Raw genomic sequence first — 23,220 nt, forward strand, 5'->3', positions numbered from 1 at the left:
CAAGCTCAAGAACAGTCAATTTTGATGTGCAGGAAATCAAGCAAAATGGCCCAAGGCAAGGGTAGATGAGAAAGAAACTCCTGATGAACATGATAAGGAAGCAGACAGGAGGGTAAAGCAGGGACTGGAAACCCAGGAGTAATATAAAGCCACTGTCCAAGCATGCAGAAATAGGTTTAGGAAAGCCAAACTCTCTCTGAAGGTGCATCTGGCAAGGTGTGTAAAGGGCAGTGAGAAGGGTTTCCACAAGTACAGCAGCAGCAGGAAGACAGCTAAGGAAAATGATGGCTCTTTGCTGAATGGAGCAGGAAACCTTGTGGCATAGAAAATGCATAACATTGAGCTATTCTATGTCCTCTTTACCTTTGTCTTGCTGGTAAGATTTGCTTGCAGGAATCCCAGAGTCTCTGAGACGAATGGGAAAGATCAGAGCAAAGACTTATCCTTAGTCCTACCCTTACTGTAAGACAAATGAAAATTAAGAATAAAAAAGATGATAGTATTTCAAAATGTGTGTGATAGAGCAATTTTTATGGATAGATATAGAACATATGAGGCAAAATGAAGGAAGAGCCAATAGGAAGAAAATTAACAATTTCCGATATAATGTCTTCACCATAACTCTACATAGTTTCATGAATGGCATAAAGCTCAGTTGGGGGAGGTTTAGGTTAAATGTTAGAAAAAGGTTCTTCACCCAAAGGGTGGTTGGGCACTGAAACAGGCTCCCTGGGGAAGTGGTCGCAGTACCAGCCTGACAGAGTTCAAGAAGAATTTGGACAGTGCTCTCAGGCACATGATGTGATTCTTGGGGGTGTCCTGTGCAGGGCCAGGAGTAGGATTTTGATGATCCTTGCAGTTCTCTTCCAACTCAAAAGAGTCTGTGATTTATAAGAAATAAAAAAATTAGATGGGACTGTACAATAAAATATTTGCTAGGATAGTCACATTTTAAGTAAATATACATTTCCACGTTAAAAAAAATTGAAATTATAGGGCACATGTCTTTAAGAAGTAGTATTATTGCAGATAAATAAATGAGCAAGTGCACATTACAATAGTAAAAATATCTGCACAATGGAGTTGTTACCCCTTAAAACCCAGTATGTCTAAATAGAAATGTAGTTAGATAAATAGTGATGTTAAATAGATATTTTAATGAGATTATTAAGACTTTAAAAAAAAAAAATCCTAGGTTTTGTTTAAAGAGGGATGAACAGAAGTAATTTATTTGAGTGAATAAATCAAAATTTAGAGAGCAATTAATGGTAATCTATGAAGAGTTCAAAATATATCACCTTACTGTTTTGATTAGTTTATGAAACATTATATATTTCTTTGCTATTAGTTAATATTTTCTGTTAAAATATTGTATGGTATTGTGTAGCTTTGTTTTTCAGCACAGTTTCCTAAATATTTCTCTTGAGCATACAGATGTTTTAATGGTGAGTGTTGCTGAAAAATTTTTTTGGCATTTTTGACTTCTCAACCTGAATGAAAATTCCTATATTCCAATCCACATTATTTAATGTTATGTGGTGAGTAAATGCAGTCTGCTTTTAAATTGTGAAGAATTTTTGTAGAAAAGAAAGAATATAAAAATGTCTCTTTAGCACTAGTCTATAGGCAGCTTAATAATCCTCCAGTTTTCTGTAGTGTAAAAGAAGATCTTAGTACACATGCAAATTATTTCAATATTTCTTTTAAATACAAGATGTACTAACATTAACTAAAATAATTAGAAAGTAAATTAAAATTCTCTTGTTGCCTTGGTAAGTGACAGCCTGTTCAGCTTTTTCCATTCCCATGGTGTTGTTTAATATGCAGAAAGGTTTTAATATGCAAAATACAAAAATCTGCTAAAGTAAAAGTAAGATTTCTGTATTAACCTTTTTAAGCTTTAGTATAGGTCAACTTATGAAATTTCTTATTTCACTGCTGTTCTTTTAGTTTCTAGTTCTGGGTAGTTGTTCATGAGTTACTGGATTTGGTGAGAGGAAGGGGAGATCACATTTATACACTGCTATGCTATCAGTTAGATCTGGTAATCAAGATATCCTGATTTATCACCATTTTTGATCAAGAGCCATTTGTGAACTGTGTGTGTTGTTTTCATGTATTTTTTGTATGTAATATACTTTTCATTCTGTAAATGTTGGGCACTGCAATTTTGAACTGTATCTTGGCAGTTAGGGAGAAATCACAACGCAAGACAAAAACTGTTTTATTACTCTTTGGAATAAGGCTGCATGTTAGTGAGTTTTACTTGGTCTGTCAGATGGTTCCATTTAATGATGTGGAGGGAGATGTTTTTAACATAGATAGGTGTATTTAGCAGTCCTTGGGGAAAAGTGTTGAAACCTTGTTAGGAATTGAGTTTTGTAAAACACTTGGAGGAGTTTTCATGCTGACCTGAAGGCAGAAAATGTTTGGACAGATTAATCTGTTGATCAATATCCCTAACTGTTCATTTGCAGCAGAAGTAATACCCAGATCAAGAACCACATAAAAGAACATATTGTAAGGATTTAGCTGTGTGAATCCAAACAGTGTCTTGAGGCTAGAATATAGATACTTGTTTCTTTACTACATAATTAATATCAATATTGAATTAAATAAATTCATTCTTTCATCTTAGTTTCTTTGAAAGGTATGATGCAAAGTGGGTGGCAAAACCTAGGCCTTCTCTCTTCGAGGAGAGGTATTCAGTAAAAGAGAATTGCTGAACTCAAGCAGTCAAGTCACCAGCACTTTTAATAATAAGATGGAAAGATAAACAGCATGTTTCCCCAGAAAAATGATGAACCTTTTTAAGGCTATCATAGAGAATATCAGTTTGAAATATGTATTTTCCCATAGCAAAAGTTAATGCAAGCATCTTTGCTGTCCAAGGCAGAAGAAATGTATTTCAAGATTATAAATTTTTAGTAATAATAGCACACTTGTCTGTGCTTTGGTGATGCACTAACATATTTCATAAAGATTGAAATGTGGAATATGCAACTCTTTGGGGAATACAAGCAGTTCCTGCTGTGAAATTTTAAACAAAGTTTTTGGTGAAAAGGTTTGATTTGTTTTATACATTGAGAAAATTCTGAGGAGGTAACCTAGCTAGAGACATTTGCTTTCTCTTTTCTTGTATATTTTTTATTATTTAAAAGCTTTGGTTTTAGGAGAGCAGCAGCAGACGCTTTCAGCACTAGGGCTATATACACCAGAGCTAGCTTTGAACTGCATAGTACAGATCTAATTACACAGCTTGTAACTGTGGAACTGCTTCTCTCTCTTCTAAATTACTTTTCCTAACTTATTTGCATAATGTAATGCACAGAGATTTTGCCACTGAAATATAATATTCTCTGACACAGTTAGGACAGGATAAATTAACCCTCCTAAGACTATATTGCTGTCTTACAGTATATTTGATAAATGTTTACTGACTTCATTGGGGAAAAAACATTCAACAAGGTGTTATATGTCAATTAAAATAGGGATGGTTCTTTAAAAACATGTGGTGATGTACAGAGATTACAAGATGTAACAAGATGCACAGAGATTGTTGTCTGTCTGAGAAGTTTTTTTTCGGTCAACAATTTTGCAATCACTTTAAATTTTTTCAGGTGTTGATTTGTGATCACTTAATACAAAAAAGTCAGTGAATTCAGATGTGCATTATTACTTTAAAAACAGTGGGAAAGAAATACTGAAGAAACTTGCTGCACATCTGAAAATTAGGTGACTATGAGAACTCTAGAAAGGCTTCTGGGTAGAGGACAGTTTCACAATGCTCGTTTCTTAGTTATTGTGTGCATACTAAGGTCTTAGGTCTTTCTGAATGAATGACTGCTATGGTGTCAGATATTGTCATACATGTAGGCAGAAGCTTTAGAAATCATAATAGAAGTTGTATCAAGTCTGTACCAAGCCTCTGCTAACTAAAAGCAGAAACATATGGTTTTTATTGTTTATACTTGCTGAATTTATTGAAATTTATTGAGTATAAGAGACAGAAGAGAAAGGGAACTCAGAACATAAAATGCGAAGTGGTCCTAATCCATCTGTCCCACTCCAGTTCTTGAAGCATGTATACTGTGTCCCTCTGACTACCAAAGTTTCTAAAGCTCACAGGATTGTTTCTAGGCATATATTATGACAGGCAGTAATCAGAAAGGAATATTTTAGTTATTTTTAGGTACAAGACTCCAACTCTGTTTTGAGGACTCTTGACAGTCTCACCAGCATGAAAACAAAAGTAAAACATTTCTCTCAAACATTTTGATTAGTGTTTTCATGGCTTTTGAATATTGTATTAATGGCCCTGCTGTTAACAGTGGTGATATGCTTGTGGGCTTTTAACTGTGAGCATTGCACAGTAGTTCTTTTTTGTTTGATTGGTTGTTCCTCTCTCACATAGCTAAGTTGTAGCATTAGAATGTTTATCACCCCACTATTTGCTTTCCAGATTATTTAGGATGTGTCAAATAACACAACTCTCTACATCAATGTTAATCTCACTACTTTTTGAAGATGAACTATCTATGGCCAACAATTGTTCCCTATTTTTAAGGATTTAAGAATTTTTAAAAATTACAACCGTCTCAAAAACTCTTTGAAAATATTAAATAGAATGTAGGCAGCATCATCCTTTAATTGCCCTTAAGTGGCATTAGTTTTCATCAGTATGTCATGTATTAACTAGTTTTTGTCATTCCCATAGGGAATATTTTGTAATCGAAGTGTTTTCATTATTTGATTAAACCTTTTTTTTATTTCTCATTGGCCCTGTTTCTTTCTGTCTAAAGGTGATGGTGTTTGTTCATGCTAGAAATGCTACAGTACGAACTGCTATGGCTCTTCGAGAAAAAGCCAAAAATAATGGTCATATTTGTCACTTCTTGTCACCCCAAGGATCAGAATATGGACAAGCTGAAAAACAGGTAAGTGAATACTTTGCACTGATAGTCTTTTCAGTGTTGGAATTTTTTTTACAAGACAGTCCAGCATGGGAATAGATGCAGCATTTTTGAGCTTCTGGGAAGGTTTTGCTTTGAAACATCATGTGAAGTTGCTGATTTGAATGGGAGAACAGAAGGAGTAATGGTAAAGGAAGGGCAAAGTCCCGTTACTTTCAGTTTGTTAAGATAAAACTGATAATTGTTTTGTTTCATGCAACTTGTATACTTGACAGTAACCTTCATGTTTGCAGCTCGGGAAGCCCCTAAACCACCAGTTTCAAGGAATATGCCAGTATATCTGCTGAAAGAATATTTCCATAACAATTCTTAATTCTGTGCTGTGTGTGGCATTTATATTTGGTGATATCAACTGAGGTCTAAAGATTAAGTTAGCAGTGTCTTTCTAACATTGAAAAATAATGTTCTTTCTCTTTCCACAAGTGATTTCTCCCCAAGAACATAGGGGAGATACTAATTCACTGTAAAAATTTTAATACATATATGAGATACCTTCTTGCACTGGCAAATGTATTGATAAACTCTTCAGTATTTTGGACCTGTGAATTGAATTTTTTGAGGGTTTTAGGTTCTTGTGTCTGTTGTTAGTTGTAATAAATATGTTACCTTATAATATGCCTCTGAAGAGAATGTGAAAAGATTCATTCAGTCTTAGTAATTATGAATGGAGCACAGATGTTGCAGCTGGTAGAATCAGATTTCTGAAACACAGAGAAATGTAAAATCAGGATCAAATATGTTCTTTTTTGTCAAGATGCTTCTGAGAGCTATAATAAATATTTTAAAACTATGCTCTTATAAGTTGATGTCCTTATATTTCATAAAATAGTATATTAAAAAGCCCCTCTTTTTCTAGTAGATGCTAGTATCTGCTGCATTATAAAAATAACAAAAAACCTGAACTTGGAGACCCCATGTTTCTACTATAATGCTAATTAATACTGAACTTTTTTTTCATTAGATTTCTTAGAACAAAATCTCAAACTCTTCATTTATTACAAATAATGTTAGTTTTTTAATGCTAATACAAGAAAAAATTAAGTATTGGAAATACTAGTGCTTATTTAGACAGTCAAAATTATTGCTAAAGAAATGAAGAAAAATGTTATGCTTATTTTGGCAGTGCATATTTTGTGAGGTATCTGTCAAAGAATATTCATCCAACTCAATGTGTATGTCAGTGAAAACAGCTCCCATATCTTTAGTTTCACTTTTCATTAATTAATTAAATGAATTAGAAAGCATATTCCTGTATCGACGGAAACCACAAAACTGTCACAGAGAAAAGTTCTAAATCCATTTGGAATATGTGTAATACGAATGTGTTTTGATGTGCTATAATACTTATTACTTGTGGATATAGCAGTAGATTTCATCTCTGAGGCAATGCATCATATGCACCATGCTGGAAGGGACAGACAGGGAAGTGGAGGAGAGGGTGTGTTCTTTGTTAGGTTGATCTTTGTGCAGAGCCCCACGGTGAAACTGGACATGTGCAGCTCCTGTCTGGTTCAAGGCTGGAGCAGGAAGGAAGGGACAGGGAGGTTCTGTTTGAGATCTGTTGTGGAGTATCTGTCCAGGCAGACATAGTGGTTGTGACTTACTAGCAGATACTGGCAGAAGTCTCCCCACTGCATTTGTGACCATTATCTGGGACAGTAGCATTATTCAGGCAACCCATGAGGTTCTTGGCTACACTGAGACCACTTTTGAGTCCAATCAGGTCCCTATTTTGCTGCTCAAGAATTGGTGACAACCATTTCCCTGAATGGCAAATTTTGTTGTAGTGATTGAGCTCAGAATTCAGAGGAAGGTTGTGATGATAAACAGTGAGACTTAGGACTGTGGTCTTTGGGAGAGCAGCCTTTGGCTTATTTAGAGAATTACACAGTAGAATCTGCTGAGAAGCTTCCATGAAGGAGACAAATCTCTCTGCTTTTACACTGAAGAAATGGCTTGAATAGGGAGGCATTCACCTTCACTGAAAGCAGTGATGACTTGGCATCATGATTCAGGAAGTGCGGAAGAAACTGGGAAAGAGAGAGGTAAATGAAAATGAATACTTAAGTTGTAAGCTTTATGTGCTATTCATAAAAAATGCGAGTAAAATATTGTCACTATATAGGTTTATGTGAAATGAGCTTGTTATTCTAAGCAAACTCCCAAGGGAATTTGAATTCTTATGTGGGAATGCTACTCTTTTAATATGAAAATGTAAGCATCATCCTTTTTCAGGAAAAGCTGTAGACAAGATCAGTACTAATGATACACACTTCCAAGTGCTCTTACAGAGAAACTTGAAGCATGAACATATAATGTGAGAAATTATGGAATCTTTCTCAATAGAATTTTAAAAATTCTTAAGAATTGGTACCCAGAGAGAGAGTGGAAGATGAGGGAAAATGCACTTACAAACCAAGCTTGTGATGATTGTCTGGGAAAGACCAAGAAGTGTGACTCTCAATAACAGAACAAATTTATAACCAAATAAGAAGGAAGAGGTATGAAGACCAGAGTGTCCTGGTTTCAGCCAGGACAGGGTTAGTTTTTTCAGTAGCCAAGAGGGGACCTGGAGGTTATTCTATACCCACTCACATCGTTGCTGGGTGCAGGGGGAAGCGAGTGTCTTCTGGGAGAAGCAGTTCCTTCTGGTCATGTAGGTGCAGTGGAGAGAGCAGTCGGGTAATACCCCATTCCAGCAATCACACGTGGATTGCTCCCCTCTTTCTTGTACCCCCCCTCATTCGTATTGTTGCTGTTACTGTTTGTTTTCTTCTCTCATTGCTGTTTCCAGTAAATTGTTTTTATCTCAGCCTGTGATCTTCACCTTTTGTGCCTTCAGTTCTCTCCAGCCCAGGGAGAGGCTGTGGGAGGGGGAGAACAAAGCAAGAGGTACATGGTTTCCAGACTCTCAGTGGGAGCAGTAAACTGGGGACTACCGTTCCTAAACCATGACATATAGCAGTGAATGAGAGGGAATTGTGTTCTCAAGCAGAGATCACATAACTTTCTTGTGTCTATCTTGAGACTTGCAATGGCTACAAAGAGACAGAAGGACTCATTAAATTCTTCCAGTGATCAGTATATGTCATATGCATATTATTACATGAGTGTAAATTCAGATTATTTTATTTCTTGTGCATGTAAATATGATATAGATATTGGGGAAAAATATTATTGTTATTACTATTGTTATTATTTTATACAAATTAGATACTGCAGTATACTTAAGGGCTCCTTCACTGACACACATAAATAAATCAGTAATGGGAATCCTAGAAACAGAGTTAAAGCCTACTCATACTGAAATCTGTAGCAAAACACCCCCAGTAACTTTTCCCAACATATTTCCATTTGTCCTCTTTCAGGATCCATTCAACAAACAAAGCTAAATTATATTATTTGCACTAAAAATAAAGTATTTTGTTGATTCTGGCTCTGTTATCTAATACCTATTGTCTACAAAAGGAGTTTTCAAGAAATTGAGGGAATATGTGTTCTCTGTTCATCCAAAACTTGCTGTTTAAACTAACATGAATATAATGTATTGAAATAATTATGTCACAGCATGTATCTTTGAGGCATATTTTTATTTATATACAGTTATTTTTATTTATATACAGTTAGCACAATAAAGATACTAATCAAATAAGATACATACATTGCCAAGGCAGCAACTGTGCGTAAACAGCCATCAATAATCATAAAATGAGTAATATGCTAGGAACATTTCACTGAGCAATTAAGGCTCTTGCATATGAAGACTTATGAGTACACCAAAGATTTACGTGATTAGAGCATGTGGTGGGTTGTTATTAAAACTATTACTGTTCAGTCTAAATTTTCTTTTTCTTATTTAGCAGTAAATATTTCTAACAGAAGTAGCTATAATAAGAGTAGTAATGTATGTAATAAAAGCCCTTACCAAAGGGCTTTACAGTTATGCATTTTGTCATAGGAACTTTCAGCACTAATATTTCTGAAGATTTCAAAGTGTAACAGATGAAGACACAAGGCACAGTGAAGTCTAACTGGCCATAAAGAAGCTGGCTATTTTCCTTAACTTTCTGCTTTCTTTCCAATAATCCATCCTGGAATTAAATGCCAGAGGCTGGAATAGCACTGTCTGAAGCAATTACAATGTACACCTACTTTCAGGTAGCCTGAAAGTTTAGAAGTTTTCTCCTTCAGTGGTAGTTCTAATGCTGGAGAAGTTTACTGGCGAAGGTAAGAACTGTAAGAACTTCAGTACTACATAGATATACGCACAGAGCCTACATTTATAGGCTTAAGTGACTGTCATCAGGAATTATATCTGTACAGTTTTCTACCATTACAACTGTCAGAAAAAAAAAAAACAAACCAACAAATGTTATTGCAGACAACTGTGGTTCTAAGCAGAACAAGTCAGAGTTGTAGAAATACTGCAGGGACACTAATGGATTCATACTTTTTGTGTACAAGAAGGACCAGCTGTTGTGAAATGTTTATAATGTGATGTAGGGAATTGAGCAAGGTACAAAATTCTGTTTGAGCTCCAGTAACAATTTCTAAAATGTTTATAGCCTTGACATGTGTAATTCTTCATGTCTGAATTGGCCTGCCTAGTGCTCTAGACCCAGGATCTTACACTGGTTCTCTTCACTGATTTAATTTTTTTCCCTGAGAAAGTTTTTATTCGTTTAAATAGCAAATTATTGTTAGCGGTAGATCAAGCACTCAGAAAGTCTTTCAATGGCAAACTTACAGTGACCAAGAGAATATACTGGGAAGAGCATTCATGCTCTCCTCTTCCTTAGGCATTTGCTATTCAGAGAAACTGTTGCACTAGACAGGCTGTGTGTCTGACCTGGCACAGCAGTTTTTACACCTTATACTATAAATCAGATACATCTTATGCAATAAGATGAGTACCAACATGATAAAACACATGACTTACAAGACCTTTTCTGGGTTCTTTTTGAAATCCATTCTCCAAACATGGCCTGGTTTCTTTATTCCCAGATATCACCTGTAGGTGAGCCAAGAGGTGGTGTGGAGCTGATCTGTCCTTGCAAGCACTTACCATTCCTTCAGAGTGCTTCTGATTTCCAAATTGTACCTTTAATCAGCATGTTTGTATTTTAAATTTTTGATCACTGGTAAAAAATATCCATAGGTTAAACTGGATCTCTGAAGAACCTCATTGACATTCTGTCATGTGAAAGTTCTTATATACAATTAATTTCTTCGATCATCATTGCCTGATTTTAATCTTGTTAATAGATGAAATTCATTTTATATAGTACTTAATTCCCAATGCCGCACCATATAAATGAAATTTCTGACAGAAGTCTAACTGTATTATATCGGCACTGTGTGATGCAGAGTGATTAATCTAAGCTTCATAATGATAATATCATGTTTGTCTGACATGAGCTATCTTGTATAAATGGATGTTTATTGGCACCGTTCCCAAATTTATCAGACTAGAGGCCATTCAGTCTTGCCATTTCATTTGACATGAAATTAGCAATACCTGACAGAGAATAATCTTGATAATGTAATACAGTCCTTGTTTTGTATTCTGTATGCAGTTTTCACTGTAATGGATGAATAACATACTTAGAATCATCTGAAATCCAGTATATGACTTACAAGAATAAGTAATACCCAAATAATGCATGTTCTAGTCTAGACACAGCGAGTGGAAGTGAAGGCTATGTCACAGGATGAACTAAGAAAATAGACTAGTTAAAAGCATTGTATTATTTACTGGCCTTAAAAATCTGAAAGCAATTCCTAATCCTCTTAATTATCTGTCAAACATTTTTAAACTATTAGAAATTAATTTTTAGACAGCATTCATCAAATATTTAATGTGTAGTCATTTGCCTGACATTTAATTACTTCAGAGCATTCCTCATTTTATTTTTGTTTACGGATAACATATCTAATATTTGATATGCCATTAAAAAAACTATAAAAATAAAATGAGGATATGTTTTCAAATACATTAGGCTATAATAAATGTCAAACATATATTGAAGTTTCCTATTTGTTTTATAATTACTATTTTTTTTACTTTTGAAAAATATTTGCTAATTATCTCTCAGAGAAGGGAATGAAGCTCTCTATTTCTTTCATGGGATATTTTATTCAGTAGTCCTGCTTGAAGGTCAGAGACAAAATTCATTATAAGATGTGGTCCTAACAGTTCACACATTAAAGAAAAATGTGTTCTGTATAGAGTGATTCTGCTGTTTTAATGAGCCCTGAGCTGTGGGATTTAGCACTGTTATTCAGATGGACACTTAGATTTTGGGGAGGCCTTTTTACAGAGGGATATATTGTGAGCAATGGAAAAATGCTGCCTTCAGATTTTTTAGCAGTACTCCTAGATGTTAAGGTGTTAACTATTGTAAACTGAAATAAAAAGTTGACAGAAACAATAAACAATTTCTTTTTGCTTTTGCTTTTCCTGACCTTTAAAAAGGGAAACTTCCTGAAGTTTGATGTATATTTCTGTTATTATAATAGTAACTTTTTTACATGTCATTCTAGAAAGCGTATTGTGCAGTTTTAAGTTTGTAGTTCTATTTTCAGTTTGATTCTCTAGGTACTTCCATGTGTTGTTTACAGTCTACTGGAATTTTCTAGTGTTTTTATTATGAATCAGAAGATTAAAAATATATGGTATAGGTTGAATTCTGTTATCAACCATATTTCTGAAAATCAGTCTCTTATCCAAGGGTTTCTGACTTGTTACCTTGTCTCTCAGGCTCTGATAGTTACAGCACTGAGGTAACAAGTAACAGTCTTCTGCTATCCTGTGAAAAAATAAAATGGACTTTTTTCCCCCCCAATCTATGGGCTTGATCGTATATTCTGTTTTATCTATCATGAGTGTCAGCTTGATATGCAACAATGCTTAGTTTCGTCCTGTTTATCACTGGAAAGCCACCTCATGAATATTTGTTCTACTTCCAGAAGCTGCACCGCATTAGTAATGGATCTCCTAGAAGAAAAATGGGTTAGCAAACCTTTTTCTAGAATGATCTCTGAGGTTGCAAATACAGCTGACAGGGGTGCTGATGTTTTTCTTCAAGGAACTACTAAAATACATTTTATGCTTTTGTACAGAACTTCTCAACTGTTTCAGAGTTATTCAGGTTAAAATCAGTAATGGATTTAACCACTGTAACTATAAGATTTAATGCCTTTTCTTACTAATCCTCCATGGAAATGCTCTGATAAACTCTGGGATAATGTGTTGCCTATAGCATCCCCTTTCACTGTTGACAAAATTTCCTATTAAATACTAAATGTGCTTAGTAAGATCATTTGAAACTGTTGTCATATTTGTAACATGATTAAACTTCTCTCCTCAAATGAAGTCTACCACAGTCTTCTGCAAGTAGTGCAGTATTTGCATTCAGTAAATTCAGACCTTAAGGTAAATAAATTTGTTTAAATGTCTCATTAGTGCTTCAAAATATGGAAACTGAAATTCAAAGTTATACTGTTTAAAAGAATGTCTTTGATAGGTAATTCTCTTTAAATCTAAGACTTCTTTTAAATGGCTGATTAAAATATACTGAAATTTCTTTCTCTGTGGGATATGAGAAGAATATTAGCCCAATAGAGGTTCCTTGATGTCAGGCTATGACATTGCTTGCTGTAATGAGTAGTTCTAACAAGTTATTTGGTTGATGCTGCAGCCACAGGGGTTTGCACAGTCAGTAGCAGCATATGTGTATTTTTTTTCCTTTAAAATCAGCATAAATGTTGGTATTACTGTAAAACTAACTGATTTAAATAAGTGAATGTATTAAAGGTATAATACTTTTTACTATTTCCCTATGCATTCTTAGCTATTTCTTATTCTTACATAAGCATTTGTGATCTCTGTCTTTCCTGAAATTTTAACTTCATTCTGAGAGAGAAAAGCCATGCAACGTTATTTTTTCCTTTGACTCTGAAAATTTCCTTCAGTTAGCTGCTAGGATATTTTAACTTGTAATCCAGATCAAAAAGAAAAAGTTTGCTGTGTCTTTTCCCAGTTACTAATCGATAGATTCCCTGGATAAGAGGATTTCAACTTGAAATCTCATTCACTGTATCAAGTATATTTGGATATTGAATAGCTATGCTGGTAGTAAAGAAAAAAATTGCAAACTTCTGAGACATTTGGGAGGGAAAAGCAAAAATAAAACCAGTATGATTCTTTTCATATTCACAAGTATGGGGACCAGGACTGCACTCTTTGTACTTCAGTAGCACAGCCTACTACCCACTTTTCATTTTTGCCAGTGCTTGTTTTTACCATGTGTAATCAAGTTCAGATATATATTAAAAATATGTGAGGTATCTTGAGAGGATAAAGCTCCATTTTCTTCATTTTGTTCTGTCATTTAACAGGTTCAAAGGCAGGCAATAGCTGGTTAGTGGTAAGCACTCCAGCAAGAAGAAATAATAGATAGTATTAAAGTCAGCATAAGTGCTCTCTGCCCTAGCCTCTTTTCAGCCCTCCCCCAAAGAGCTTGGTTTCTTCAGCCTGTTTTCAGCTGATTTCAATCCCTAGGGATTGTTCCAGGGGAAAAAAAGAAGGGGGGGAAAAAAAAAAAAGGCAACTTAATTTACTACTGACCTCTAGGTCTTGCTTCCTTTTCCAAAATGTGCCAGTTAGTTCTAGTTTGCAGTGTGTAACCTTATGCAATATTTTCACAGTAAGACTGTAGACAACATTTTTCAGGCACCTTTTCTGTATAAGATGCACCAAACTATGCTGACAAATGGTTCTGATCATATGCAGTTTTAGTATCTTTCTATGGAAATCATATGCTGACTAGAAAATAGTGTTTAAAGAGATCCTAACTACTTAGGAATTCATTTGTCAGGAAATAGTGTAGCTACAGTAATTATTAGTAATGAAGAGTAATGATTGGAAAGTTAATAACAATTTGAAGGGTTTCTGCATTGTATGCTGACAGTCAATGCTACTTGTTGATCAGTTGTACTTTGTGTTTCATGGTGATTATATTGTCCTCCAACAGGCTTGATGCTGTTCAGTGACAGACATTCTTTTAGAAAACATGTTTGATTTCTTCTACAGTAAATAAAGAAAGTAAATTTTACAAGGTCCAATTAATTGTATTTGATTTTAGTTTTTTCTCTAGCATCACACTTGACTTACAAAGATTCATCCCAAAATACTATTCTTCAGGATTGTAAATGAAGGATGTAGTGTGTTGGATTTTTTAAGTGGTTGGTGATTGCATAAAAGATTCAGGCCATCAGAGAACAGCCTTTGTAGTTGTCTTTACTGAAATAAAATTCAGAACAAAACCTGTAGTTCACAGCTATCCTGTAGAATAAATACATGTGCTTTCTTCTAGTGTCTCTTGATGTTTTTCCTTCAGAGTATCACTGTTAACTGACTCTTGCTCCTTGAGATTTCATGTAAATTAATTTTTTTATATTGTAAAACAATATATGTATAGGATATCTTTAAAATGTGATTTTTTAAAAAAAATTAAGGGTTTGACCCATTGTAATTGAAAAATACTTTTTCATAAAAACCTAAGTTGTCAGAAAACATCACTGCAATATTGGAAACTATCTTACACTGTCTCTTTAAAAACATGATTAGAATATGTGCAAGTAAATAGATTCACCATGGTACATTTGGATGCTTGATTCAGTTTTTCATTTAGAAAACATGTTTTTCTTAACAAATGGAGAAAAATATTAAATTTCAATTCATATTCTTGATTTCATTTATTTTCAAAATAATGAAGCTTTTCAAATATTAGTTTCATTATGATTTGATGGAATTGTTTAGGTATGTATGTTGATTATTTCAGTTGTCATCCACTTTCTACTTCCAGCTCCCCCAAATACCATCATGTAGGCAAATTTCTTCGGGCTTTTTAACTGTTCCTTTAGTTTATTTGATGTAGAGTAGATCAGAACTGGGCAGAAGTGGTTTTGCACTGAAGCTGGCAATGATATCTAATTAATAGGAATTGGGAAATAACAATTAAAATGGGCACACACTTTTTTAAATGAAAGAGTAATTAGAAATAAACATAAAGAGGGAGTGATTTCATTTGGATCCACATTCTGGTAATTCCACATCCTGAGATCCAGGAGTACTTTGGAGAAAACAAAATAAGTTAAAAAGTAATTAAGCATACTTCTGGAAAGTTGAGGAGATTTTTTTTTAGAGAACTGCCAAATATTTGTTGCCTTATATTTCTTTTTCTAGTCTAAGTTTTATTATGTGTATAGTCAGTCTCTGGTTTTTAGCATATCCTTTATATCTTTTATGGAAGCCTTGGTATCTGCAGGATTAGTTTTATCTTCTTTTATCTTGGTTGTTTTGAATTCATCTTAAGATCCTTTGAACTTGAATTTCAAAAATCAGACAAGAATCAGAAGAATCCCTGCTTGCTGGGAATCATTGTCTTGGAGGAAAGCATTTTGTTGTATAAAGCCACTGCTACACTTTAGAATGTACAGATACCATGACATGTCACCTTTATCAAAGTGAAGTTAGAATTTTGCCTAAATTTGCCAACTTTTGAACAACTCAGTTATTTCAGAACCTTTTTATTGTTGCATCAGAACCAACAGAAACTGATTATAGAGCATTTCCCAAAAAACATAAAAATCTGAAAAACAGTATTTTGATCCCACAACTGAGATTTTTTGAATGAACATCGTATAAATAGGCATTTGGATACATCTTCCTACATGTACCATGTTAGTAATTTTTGGCTCATTTGAGTAAAAAACTACAACTAGAAATTATGTATTATGCTAATGGAAACTAGACTAACAGCATCATGTTTTTGACAAGTGTAGGGTATACACAAGCTGGGCATGAGTGATAATGAAAACTGGTAGTTAAAAAAATTAAGCTTACTGTGTATTGTGAAATGAAAATAAAATCTCTAAAAATATGAAAGGCAGATTTGGAAGCATATAGATTGTGAGAAGATGCTGGAAGAGTGCAGATAGGAAGACAGCAGTATTAGGAGACTTGAGAATTTCTGTGCTTAACTATGAATTCTTAAAAAAATTAATGTTCCCCATCCCCATTCCACCTATCAGACCTTTATCTCTGGACAATACCAATGCAAGTAGATAAGGAATTCATTTTAGCCAGCAAAGCTAAAAAATAGAAAATTTTTAAATTTCTAGAACTTGAGAAACATTAGAACATTGAAACATGTTTGAAGCGTTACTGAAAATGATTATTTGTACGTAAGTTTTGCTGTATTGTGGTGGTTTGCCACCTCTGGAAGAAAAGTACATAAGAGATTCCAAAATTTTTTGCACAACTGGTCTGGTGAGTCTTCTCTGTGACAGAAGGCAGAAATTGGGAAAATGTGAGCCACTTAAACAGATGTCAATATAGGCCAGCCAGGAAATTCCTTAAATACAGGAAGATTTTGATGAAGCTTAACAAGGGTTCTGAAAAAAACAGGTAGCAAATTGTCCATGTTTCCCAGTAGATACAACAGGACTAAAACTAAAATGAAGTTTTCATAGCTAAAACTAAGTAAAAAAAAAAAACAACTAACAATCAAAAAATATCTTCAGACAAGAAAAATAAATAGGGCTGACATAATTGTTGTTACCTGGGGAAAGATGTTATGTGTACAGCTGCTGATTGCTTGAACTCAGCAAGACCTGAAATAGTCCACCCTGTACACCAGCAAAATACTTGTGACTAGAAGAGCTTGCAGCATCTTGGTTCTTTTAGGGGCAATGTTTGTGGGTTGCTGCTCAGTTTTCACTTACAATGGGGTTTATTCCAAATAAGGAAATATAAGATCTTCTGTAAATACATAAAAATGTTATTTATTTGAACAATGATCTTTTAAGAAGCCATGTTGATTTCTGCTAACTACTCTGAGGATCTGTCCTTTTCTATAGGGGATGTTGTATGATCTATGAGTGCTAACACTCTGAGATGAAATTTGAATTGCCATGTCCAAAACTGTCATTATTGCTATTTAAGATTATGACCTCTAGTTAGTAATTAATGTGCTAGGGAGTCCTCTCTGTCTTTTTTCTTTTTCTAAATACACAAAAAAAGTGACTTACACATTTGGAAGTTCTAAAATATTGAGAACTGTTGACAAAATGCTAAAAAGCTGGTACAGGATAACAAACCCTGAGGTTCTTGAATTCAGAGTATCAAAAGCATTGCAAGAGCCTTTCAAAACTCTTTGTAATAGTAATAATAAAAGCTGAGGAATCAAAGGCCATTGCATTTTTTTTCTGTGAGGGTACCTCTGTCTTTGATGTGCATGAATTTTGTAATCAAATGTAGATTTCTAGTGCTGTCTTTGATTCCAGTGATCACTTTTTCCAACTATTGTGCTCTGTATGTTTATCAAGGACAACAATCAGAAATCTGAAGTGTTTGAAACTGTTAATACTGTATTTCCCTGCTTTCATTTAAACTGTGGTATTGCTGAATAATTGAACATAGTCGTAGCTGGTTTTCAGTTGAAGGATCACATAGCAAAACATAGTAGAACTAATGGAAAATAGACTGTTGGCTTTGGAGTAAGCCCTGAGGACACAACTTAATACAGCACAAAATAGTGTTTCATAGAGAAAACACAGCACAGTGTTTAACTTTTTGCAGATGTGGATTTTCTGCAGGCTTCTGGAACTGAAAGCAATAAGAAAATGTGAATTTGCCCTAATGATTCAGGGATTTAAAACACTTATATAGATACACCAGTATTGATTATAATTCTTTTAATGATCCCTTACACTCAGAAATTACTTTCTGGACATTTGTTAGATAGCTACAGCTTAGTTTAAAAGTGTTTGTACTGCCTCGTTACATTGAAAACATACCCAGTTTCTTCCTTCATTGGCCTGTAGTTACAAAACAGCTGTAATAGTTAATTTCAGGTATTCTCTTAGATTTTGTTCCTCTGAGGGGGCATATTCCTTGAAGTAACCACCAAGATCTCTTGTCTAAAGAAAATATCCAAGATGATTGTTCTAAGAGACTCCTGTACTTTTCAGAGTGCTATGCAGGTCTACAATTTATTGATTCAGCATCACCTATTTACTGAGTACTGTCAAATTTACTGAGTTGACAGTCATAGCCCTATTTTTTTTTCCTACCTGTTCCAGTTTCTTTAAATTTCAGATTTTCGCCCTTGTGAGGAAAACAGATATTGAATGAAAACAGATATTTTTGTAACAAAAATAATTACAGAAAAGGGTGAAAAATTGCCAGAAAAAAATGCAACTATTAATAAGCTTGTAAAAGGAAAAATGATTGTTAACAACATAAATAACATAGCTAGAGCATATTAGAAGAAAAGCAAGCTCTGTAAGATACTGTCCATGTGCAAATCCATGTTCTAGGTAGAAGCTTCATAGTTTTCATCATGAAACAGAACTAGTACTGGTAAATAGTTGAGGACTAATTTAATCAAAAGCAGTGTGTAAGTTATTTCAGTTACATATATATGAATTCCAATTATCAAAAGGGCTTCGATTTTGGGAGAAATAAGTGAGTACAGGAAAATGATGCTGTTATAGATTGAGCCTGGAAACCTCTCTGTTGGAATTTAAAGTATCTTCAAAGTATTTTCCTAGTATTGAAATTAATGTGTCTAAGAGTATGGGAGGTGAAACATACCAGTTACAATTTTAAGAAAACAAAGCTAATCGAGTTTTTTGTTTCCTTTTTTGAGTCATGGTTTTCAATCCTGAGTATTGAGAGGCACCTTGTGGCCGTACCGTTTAATGCACTTAAATGAAGCTGAGTCTATGGTCGGTGAAAGGCCCTTGATCCCTGTTTCTCTTCTGAGCATTTTGCAGACTGAGAATTAAAAATAACTACATAAATACGTTCGACTTCCAGGCAAAAAGCTTTTTCCAGAGGAAAAGCTCTCTTCTTGACCTGAAAGATGGGTTCTTTACATTTGTATGAAATTTCTAAGTTAATTTTTTTCTAATTCCCTCCTTTAGTCCTTCCTTTTTCTCTTCTCACATACATTAATAGATGATAGTAAAAAATACAAGACAGATGAGATACTAGTGTAGTAATTATAATGTATAATGTACTTGTATGGTACATATACATATGTATAGTAATTTAATACGGACTGTGTTCCATTTTTCTTTAAAAATATATAAATTCTTGAACAGTGCCTATTTTAGAAAGCTGAAAAAAGTTGATAGTTTTAATCAATTATTTCTCTATGCCTGTTAGTCATTGTTTTGATTAACAGAATAACAGTTAATAGGAAATACGAAAAATCAATATCTATATCTTTCAAATTTGCATTTACTCTTACAAAATACATGTATGAAATTAGCTTCAGGCATCAGAAGAGGCATTAGTTGGAGAAAATGCATGAGGGTTAATTGATTACACTTGAACACAGATTTGCCAAATGGCTTTATGAGTTTCTGTCTTTTTTCTGAAGGAGCAATGTCAATATTTATTGTGATTGTAAAGGGAGCTGATGTAAATATGGGAGTTCATCAGTTAAAGCCACAATCTAGATTTCCTTGAATTCAGTTTTCTGTTCTGTATTATAAAGTATATACTGTGTTTGATGATGGAGGTTGAATGAGTGCCAATACTCTACAAAGCATTGGGGGGGGGGCGGGGGATTTTTAGGGGGTAGGAGTGAAATTCCTCATAAAGTTTATGTTTACTTCTGGTATTAGTGGAAATCTCTTCTCCCCTATGACTGAATTTATACTCAGGAATCTCAGACAACTTTGTGATTTCACAGTCAACTCATTTTATCAAACACAAAAAAGTCTGGAATTTTACTCTCAAACTGAAAATTAAACCAATAACTGCAGAAATCTGCACAGATAAGAAAAACATCACTTAAAATCTCCTATTCTTTTTCTTCTTAGGGGAAAATTGAGATTAACTAGGCATTATTTGTCTAACAACACTTTGGGAACATTTCAGTTAGAGTATGTTCTTATCAGCTTTGTCACGTGGAGAAAAACTGGGTTTTGTCATACTTTCCAGCAGCACTGTGACCTGTACTGAGTCTGGTGATGCCAGACTGTGAATTTATGGCATCTGTTTGTCCATCACAAAGAAAGGGCTATGGGAATATAATTTTGGGGTTGCATAATTACATTTGAGGGTTCTAACAAGTCTGAAGTGAGTTTGTGATAAATAATGTCCCCTGATTAAGTTGCCATTGTCATCGAAAGAAAGGATGTAAAGTCTCCATTCCTATTTTTACTATGATGATCTTTAGTTCTGTTATGTTCAGCATTTAAAACGTAGGATGATCTGATTAATTTTAATGTGTGAGTATCAGAATAAGCAGAGATTAGTGTGAAGGCAGATAATTTAAGTTCCAATTTATTTGGAATATTGAGTGATAATTAAGAGCTATTAGTGATATGTGCCATCTGGGAGTGTTGGGAAAATGCCACCTGAGTCAGTTACAATAGAAATTTGTTGCAATGGAAAGTTATTTGAGGGTCTAATTTGTCTTTTATTCTTTCTGGGATAATTCTTGTTCATTAGTCTAAATTTGAAACATGAAGTGCTTTTCCGGCTAAAATTACAGCACACGGATTTTAGGAGACTGCATATGGTAACTACAAATGTGTGATGTGTCTGAGCTACTGTTGCAGTTGGTGGAGTTCAGTACACTTCAGGCAGTGGAGCCAAGAGGTTGCCTGAGTTCATCCACAAGCAGACACGGGAGAGAGCAGAAACACTGCACAGACTCTGCTGCCTGATTCCCACTGACTGTGCAGGGTGCTCAGACTCCTCCTGCAGATGTGTAGGTCTCTGTGTAGACATCTGCGGTGTTTAATCTCAAACTGAACCCTGCCATATCAAACTGATGTCAAGTGGCCTGTCTCAGATGGTCATGCAGTTACTTTGCTTTCTAGAGCTATTTCTCTGCACCAGACAGCATTAGCTGGCCCTCTCACCTTCCGTACTAGCACAGCGTGCAGATTAAGCAAGGGTGGTGGACCTAACTGTTTATCTCAAATGATGTCTTCTCAAAGAAGAAATAGAGTAGGGAGTATGTTCTAGGTTGATCTCAGGAACGAAAAGGCTGTGCCAAGAATTATAAGTCATCAGTCCATTTCTATAGATATTATCAGAAAGACTGTCTGATAATGTTATGGAAAACAGGCTCAGTAGGTTTCCCTCTAGCAAGTGGTCACTGAGGTTAGCAGAGATATGACCAGTGTTACAGGTAAGCGTAGCCCCTCCGTTTCCACTCCGTGTAAAATTTCTTTGACAACAGAATTGGCAATTCCATATTTGGAGCTCAAAAACAATTTGAAAAACAGCTGATATTCAAACATAAAATTAACAGGAGATACTTTTGTTGAATAACTTCTGAGATTTAGACTGGAATTTGCAAAGTAAAATATTCTTATAAATGTAAACCAATTCCTAAAAATGAGTGATTATATGATCTCTAGCTTTGCTTTGCAATATGAATATGAGCCTGCAGCGTGCCCAGGTGGCCAAGAAGGCGTCCTGCCCTGTGTCAGCAATAGTCTGGCCAGCAGGACCAGGGCAGTGATTGTACCCCTGTACTTGGTGCTGGTGAGGCCACACCTTGAGGCCGCACCTTGAATTCTGTGTTCAGTGTTGGGCCCCTCATTACAGAAAAGTCATTGAGATGCTGGAGCGAGAAGGGCAACAGACTTGGTGAAGGGTCTGGAGCACAAGTCCTATAACGAGCAGCTGAAGGAGCTGGATTTGTTCAGTCTGGAGAAAAGGAGGCTTGGAGGGGTATTATGGCTCTCTACAACTTCCTGAAAGGAGGTTGTGGCTAGGTGAAAGTTGGCCTCTTCTCCCAGGCAACCAGTGATAGGACAAGGGAAAATGCCCAGAAGTTGCACCTTGGGAGGTTCAGGTTAGATATGCAGAAAAATTTCTTCACCAAAAAGGTTGTCAAGCATTGGAACAGGCTGCCCAGAGAAGTGGTGGTCTTACCATCCCTGGAATTATTGAAAAAAGAATTGATTGTGGCACTTCACAATATGGTTTAGTGGGCATGGTGGCATTAGATCAAAGGTTAAACTTGATGATCTTGGAAGTCTTCTTCATCCTCTCTCATTCTGTATTTTATTTTATTACTTACACACTACGTTGTTTACAATAATTTTCTATACTGATGCCATGATGGTTTTTTGCCTTTTCTTTTATATACCCTTTTATATAGCTTTTATGTATCCTCAGTGCTTTCAGCATGCATACTTGCAATTCCTTAACCCTGATAACTTAGCGTAGTCTTAATATTCCATTAAGCCAGGAGACCAAACATCCTGGAGGCCTCACAGTTGGGGCCAGAAAGCCCTATGCTATCCTGAGAAACCAGGGTCCTCTCTAGAACACATCCTGTAAACTAAGATAGGGCCATCCAGGCAAGAATTCCTCAGGATGGGGAGATATCACACTAATCATTCAAGCCTTTCATTGAGGAATCTTTGATAGATATGCTAATATGAAAAGTCTATAGATTGTATATGCGATACATCATGGTTTGCATTTCAGTGCATTCCACCTTAGCAAAGTGGTGCACCATAAAGATCCTTATTAAATACAGAGGTAAAACCCCTTTTTTCCCCTTTACCGTGTTTGGCTCTTAATTTTTAAGACCAAGAAAAAGTATCAATATGATATACCATATTTTATGTGAGTTTTCCAAGTGCAAAATGAGAAAATCAAGCACAACTAAAAGTTTTTAAAGTATGTGTCACACTGATTCTAATTAAAAGTTTGTTCAGAGTGCAAGAGTCAAAGATTCTTCACTCCTTTTATTCTGATTTTAATTCATAATTCAGTATTACCATCTTGAAACCAGTGAAGACTGATATCTTGGTGATAACCCTGTAGTGTGTATGTGTTACATAACGCTGCAAACATGATATTTGCCTTGGCACTGAACCATGGTGTGTGGTTCAGTTCCATACAATCAAATCAAGTGGTTGTCTTTATCTAGGTAAGCTACTGATATGTTTTGAATGTGATTGCAGTGTTAGTTATAGACCTATTTTATGTAGATAGTATTAGCTTCCAGTGTTAAAGCAGGGAAATAACTTTTTTTATTGTTACATGTGATTTTACTTCAGCCTCAGTTATTTTTGTTACTTAAAACAATAAAAAGATACTCTGTTCTAAAATGTTATTACTTCAAGTGGTAAATTGTATGGACTAATATGTGTACTAACAAACATGTACACAACACTTCTTTTAAGGCAAGGG

General features: G+C 34.9%; 1 protein-coding gene across 3 annotated transcripts in view; it reads left to right on the forward strand.

Moving 5' to 3' along the window:
- Window positions 1–23,220, forward strand: part of ASCC3 (activating signal cointegrator 1 complex subunit 3) — a 252,669-nt gene that overhangs the window by 121,690 nt on the left and 107,759 nt on the right. For all 3 annotated transcript variants that reach the window (XM_010403548.4, XM_039568654.1, XM_039568655.1), the window contains exon 14: window positions 4,803–4,937. In XM_010403548.4, the coding sequence (XP_010401850.2) occupies window positions 4,803–4,937 (135 nt within the window). The remainder of the gene's footprint in view (window positions 1–4,802; window positions 4,938–23,220) is intronic.

The sequence above is a fragment of the Corvus cornix genome, chromosome 3 (genome assembly GCF_000738735.6).
Source record: "Corvus cornix cornix isolate S_Up_H32 chromosome 3, ASM73873v5, whole genome shotgun sequence".
Lineage (NCBI taxonomy): Eukaryota > Metazoa > Chordata > Aves > Passeriformes > Corvidae > Corvus > Corvus cornix.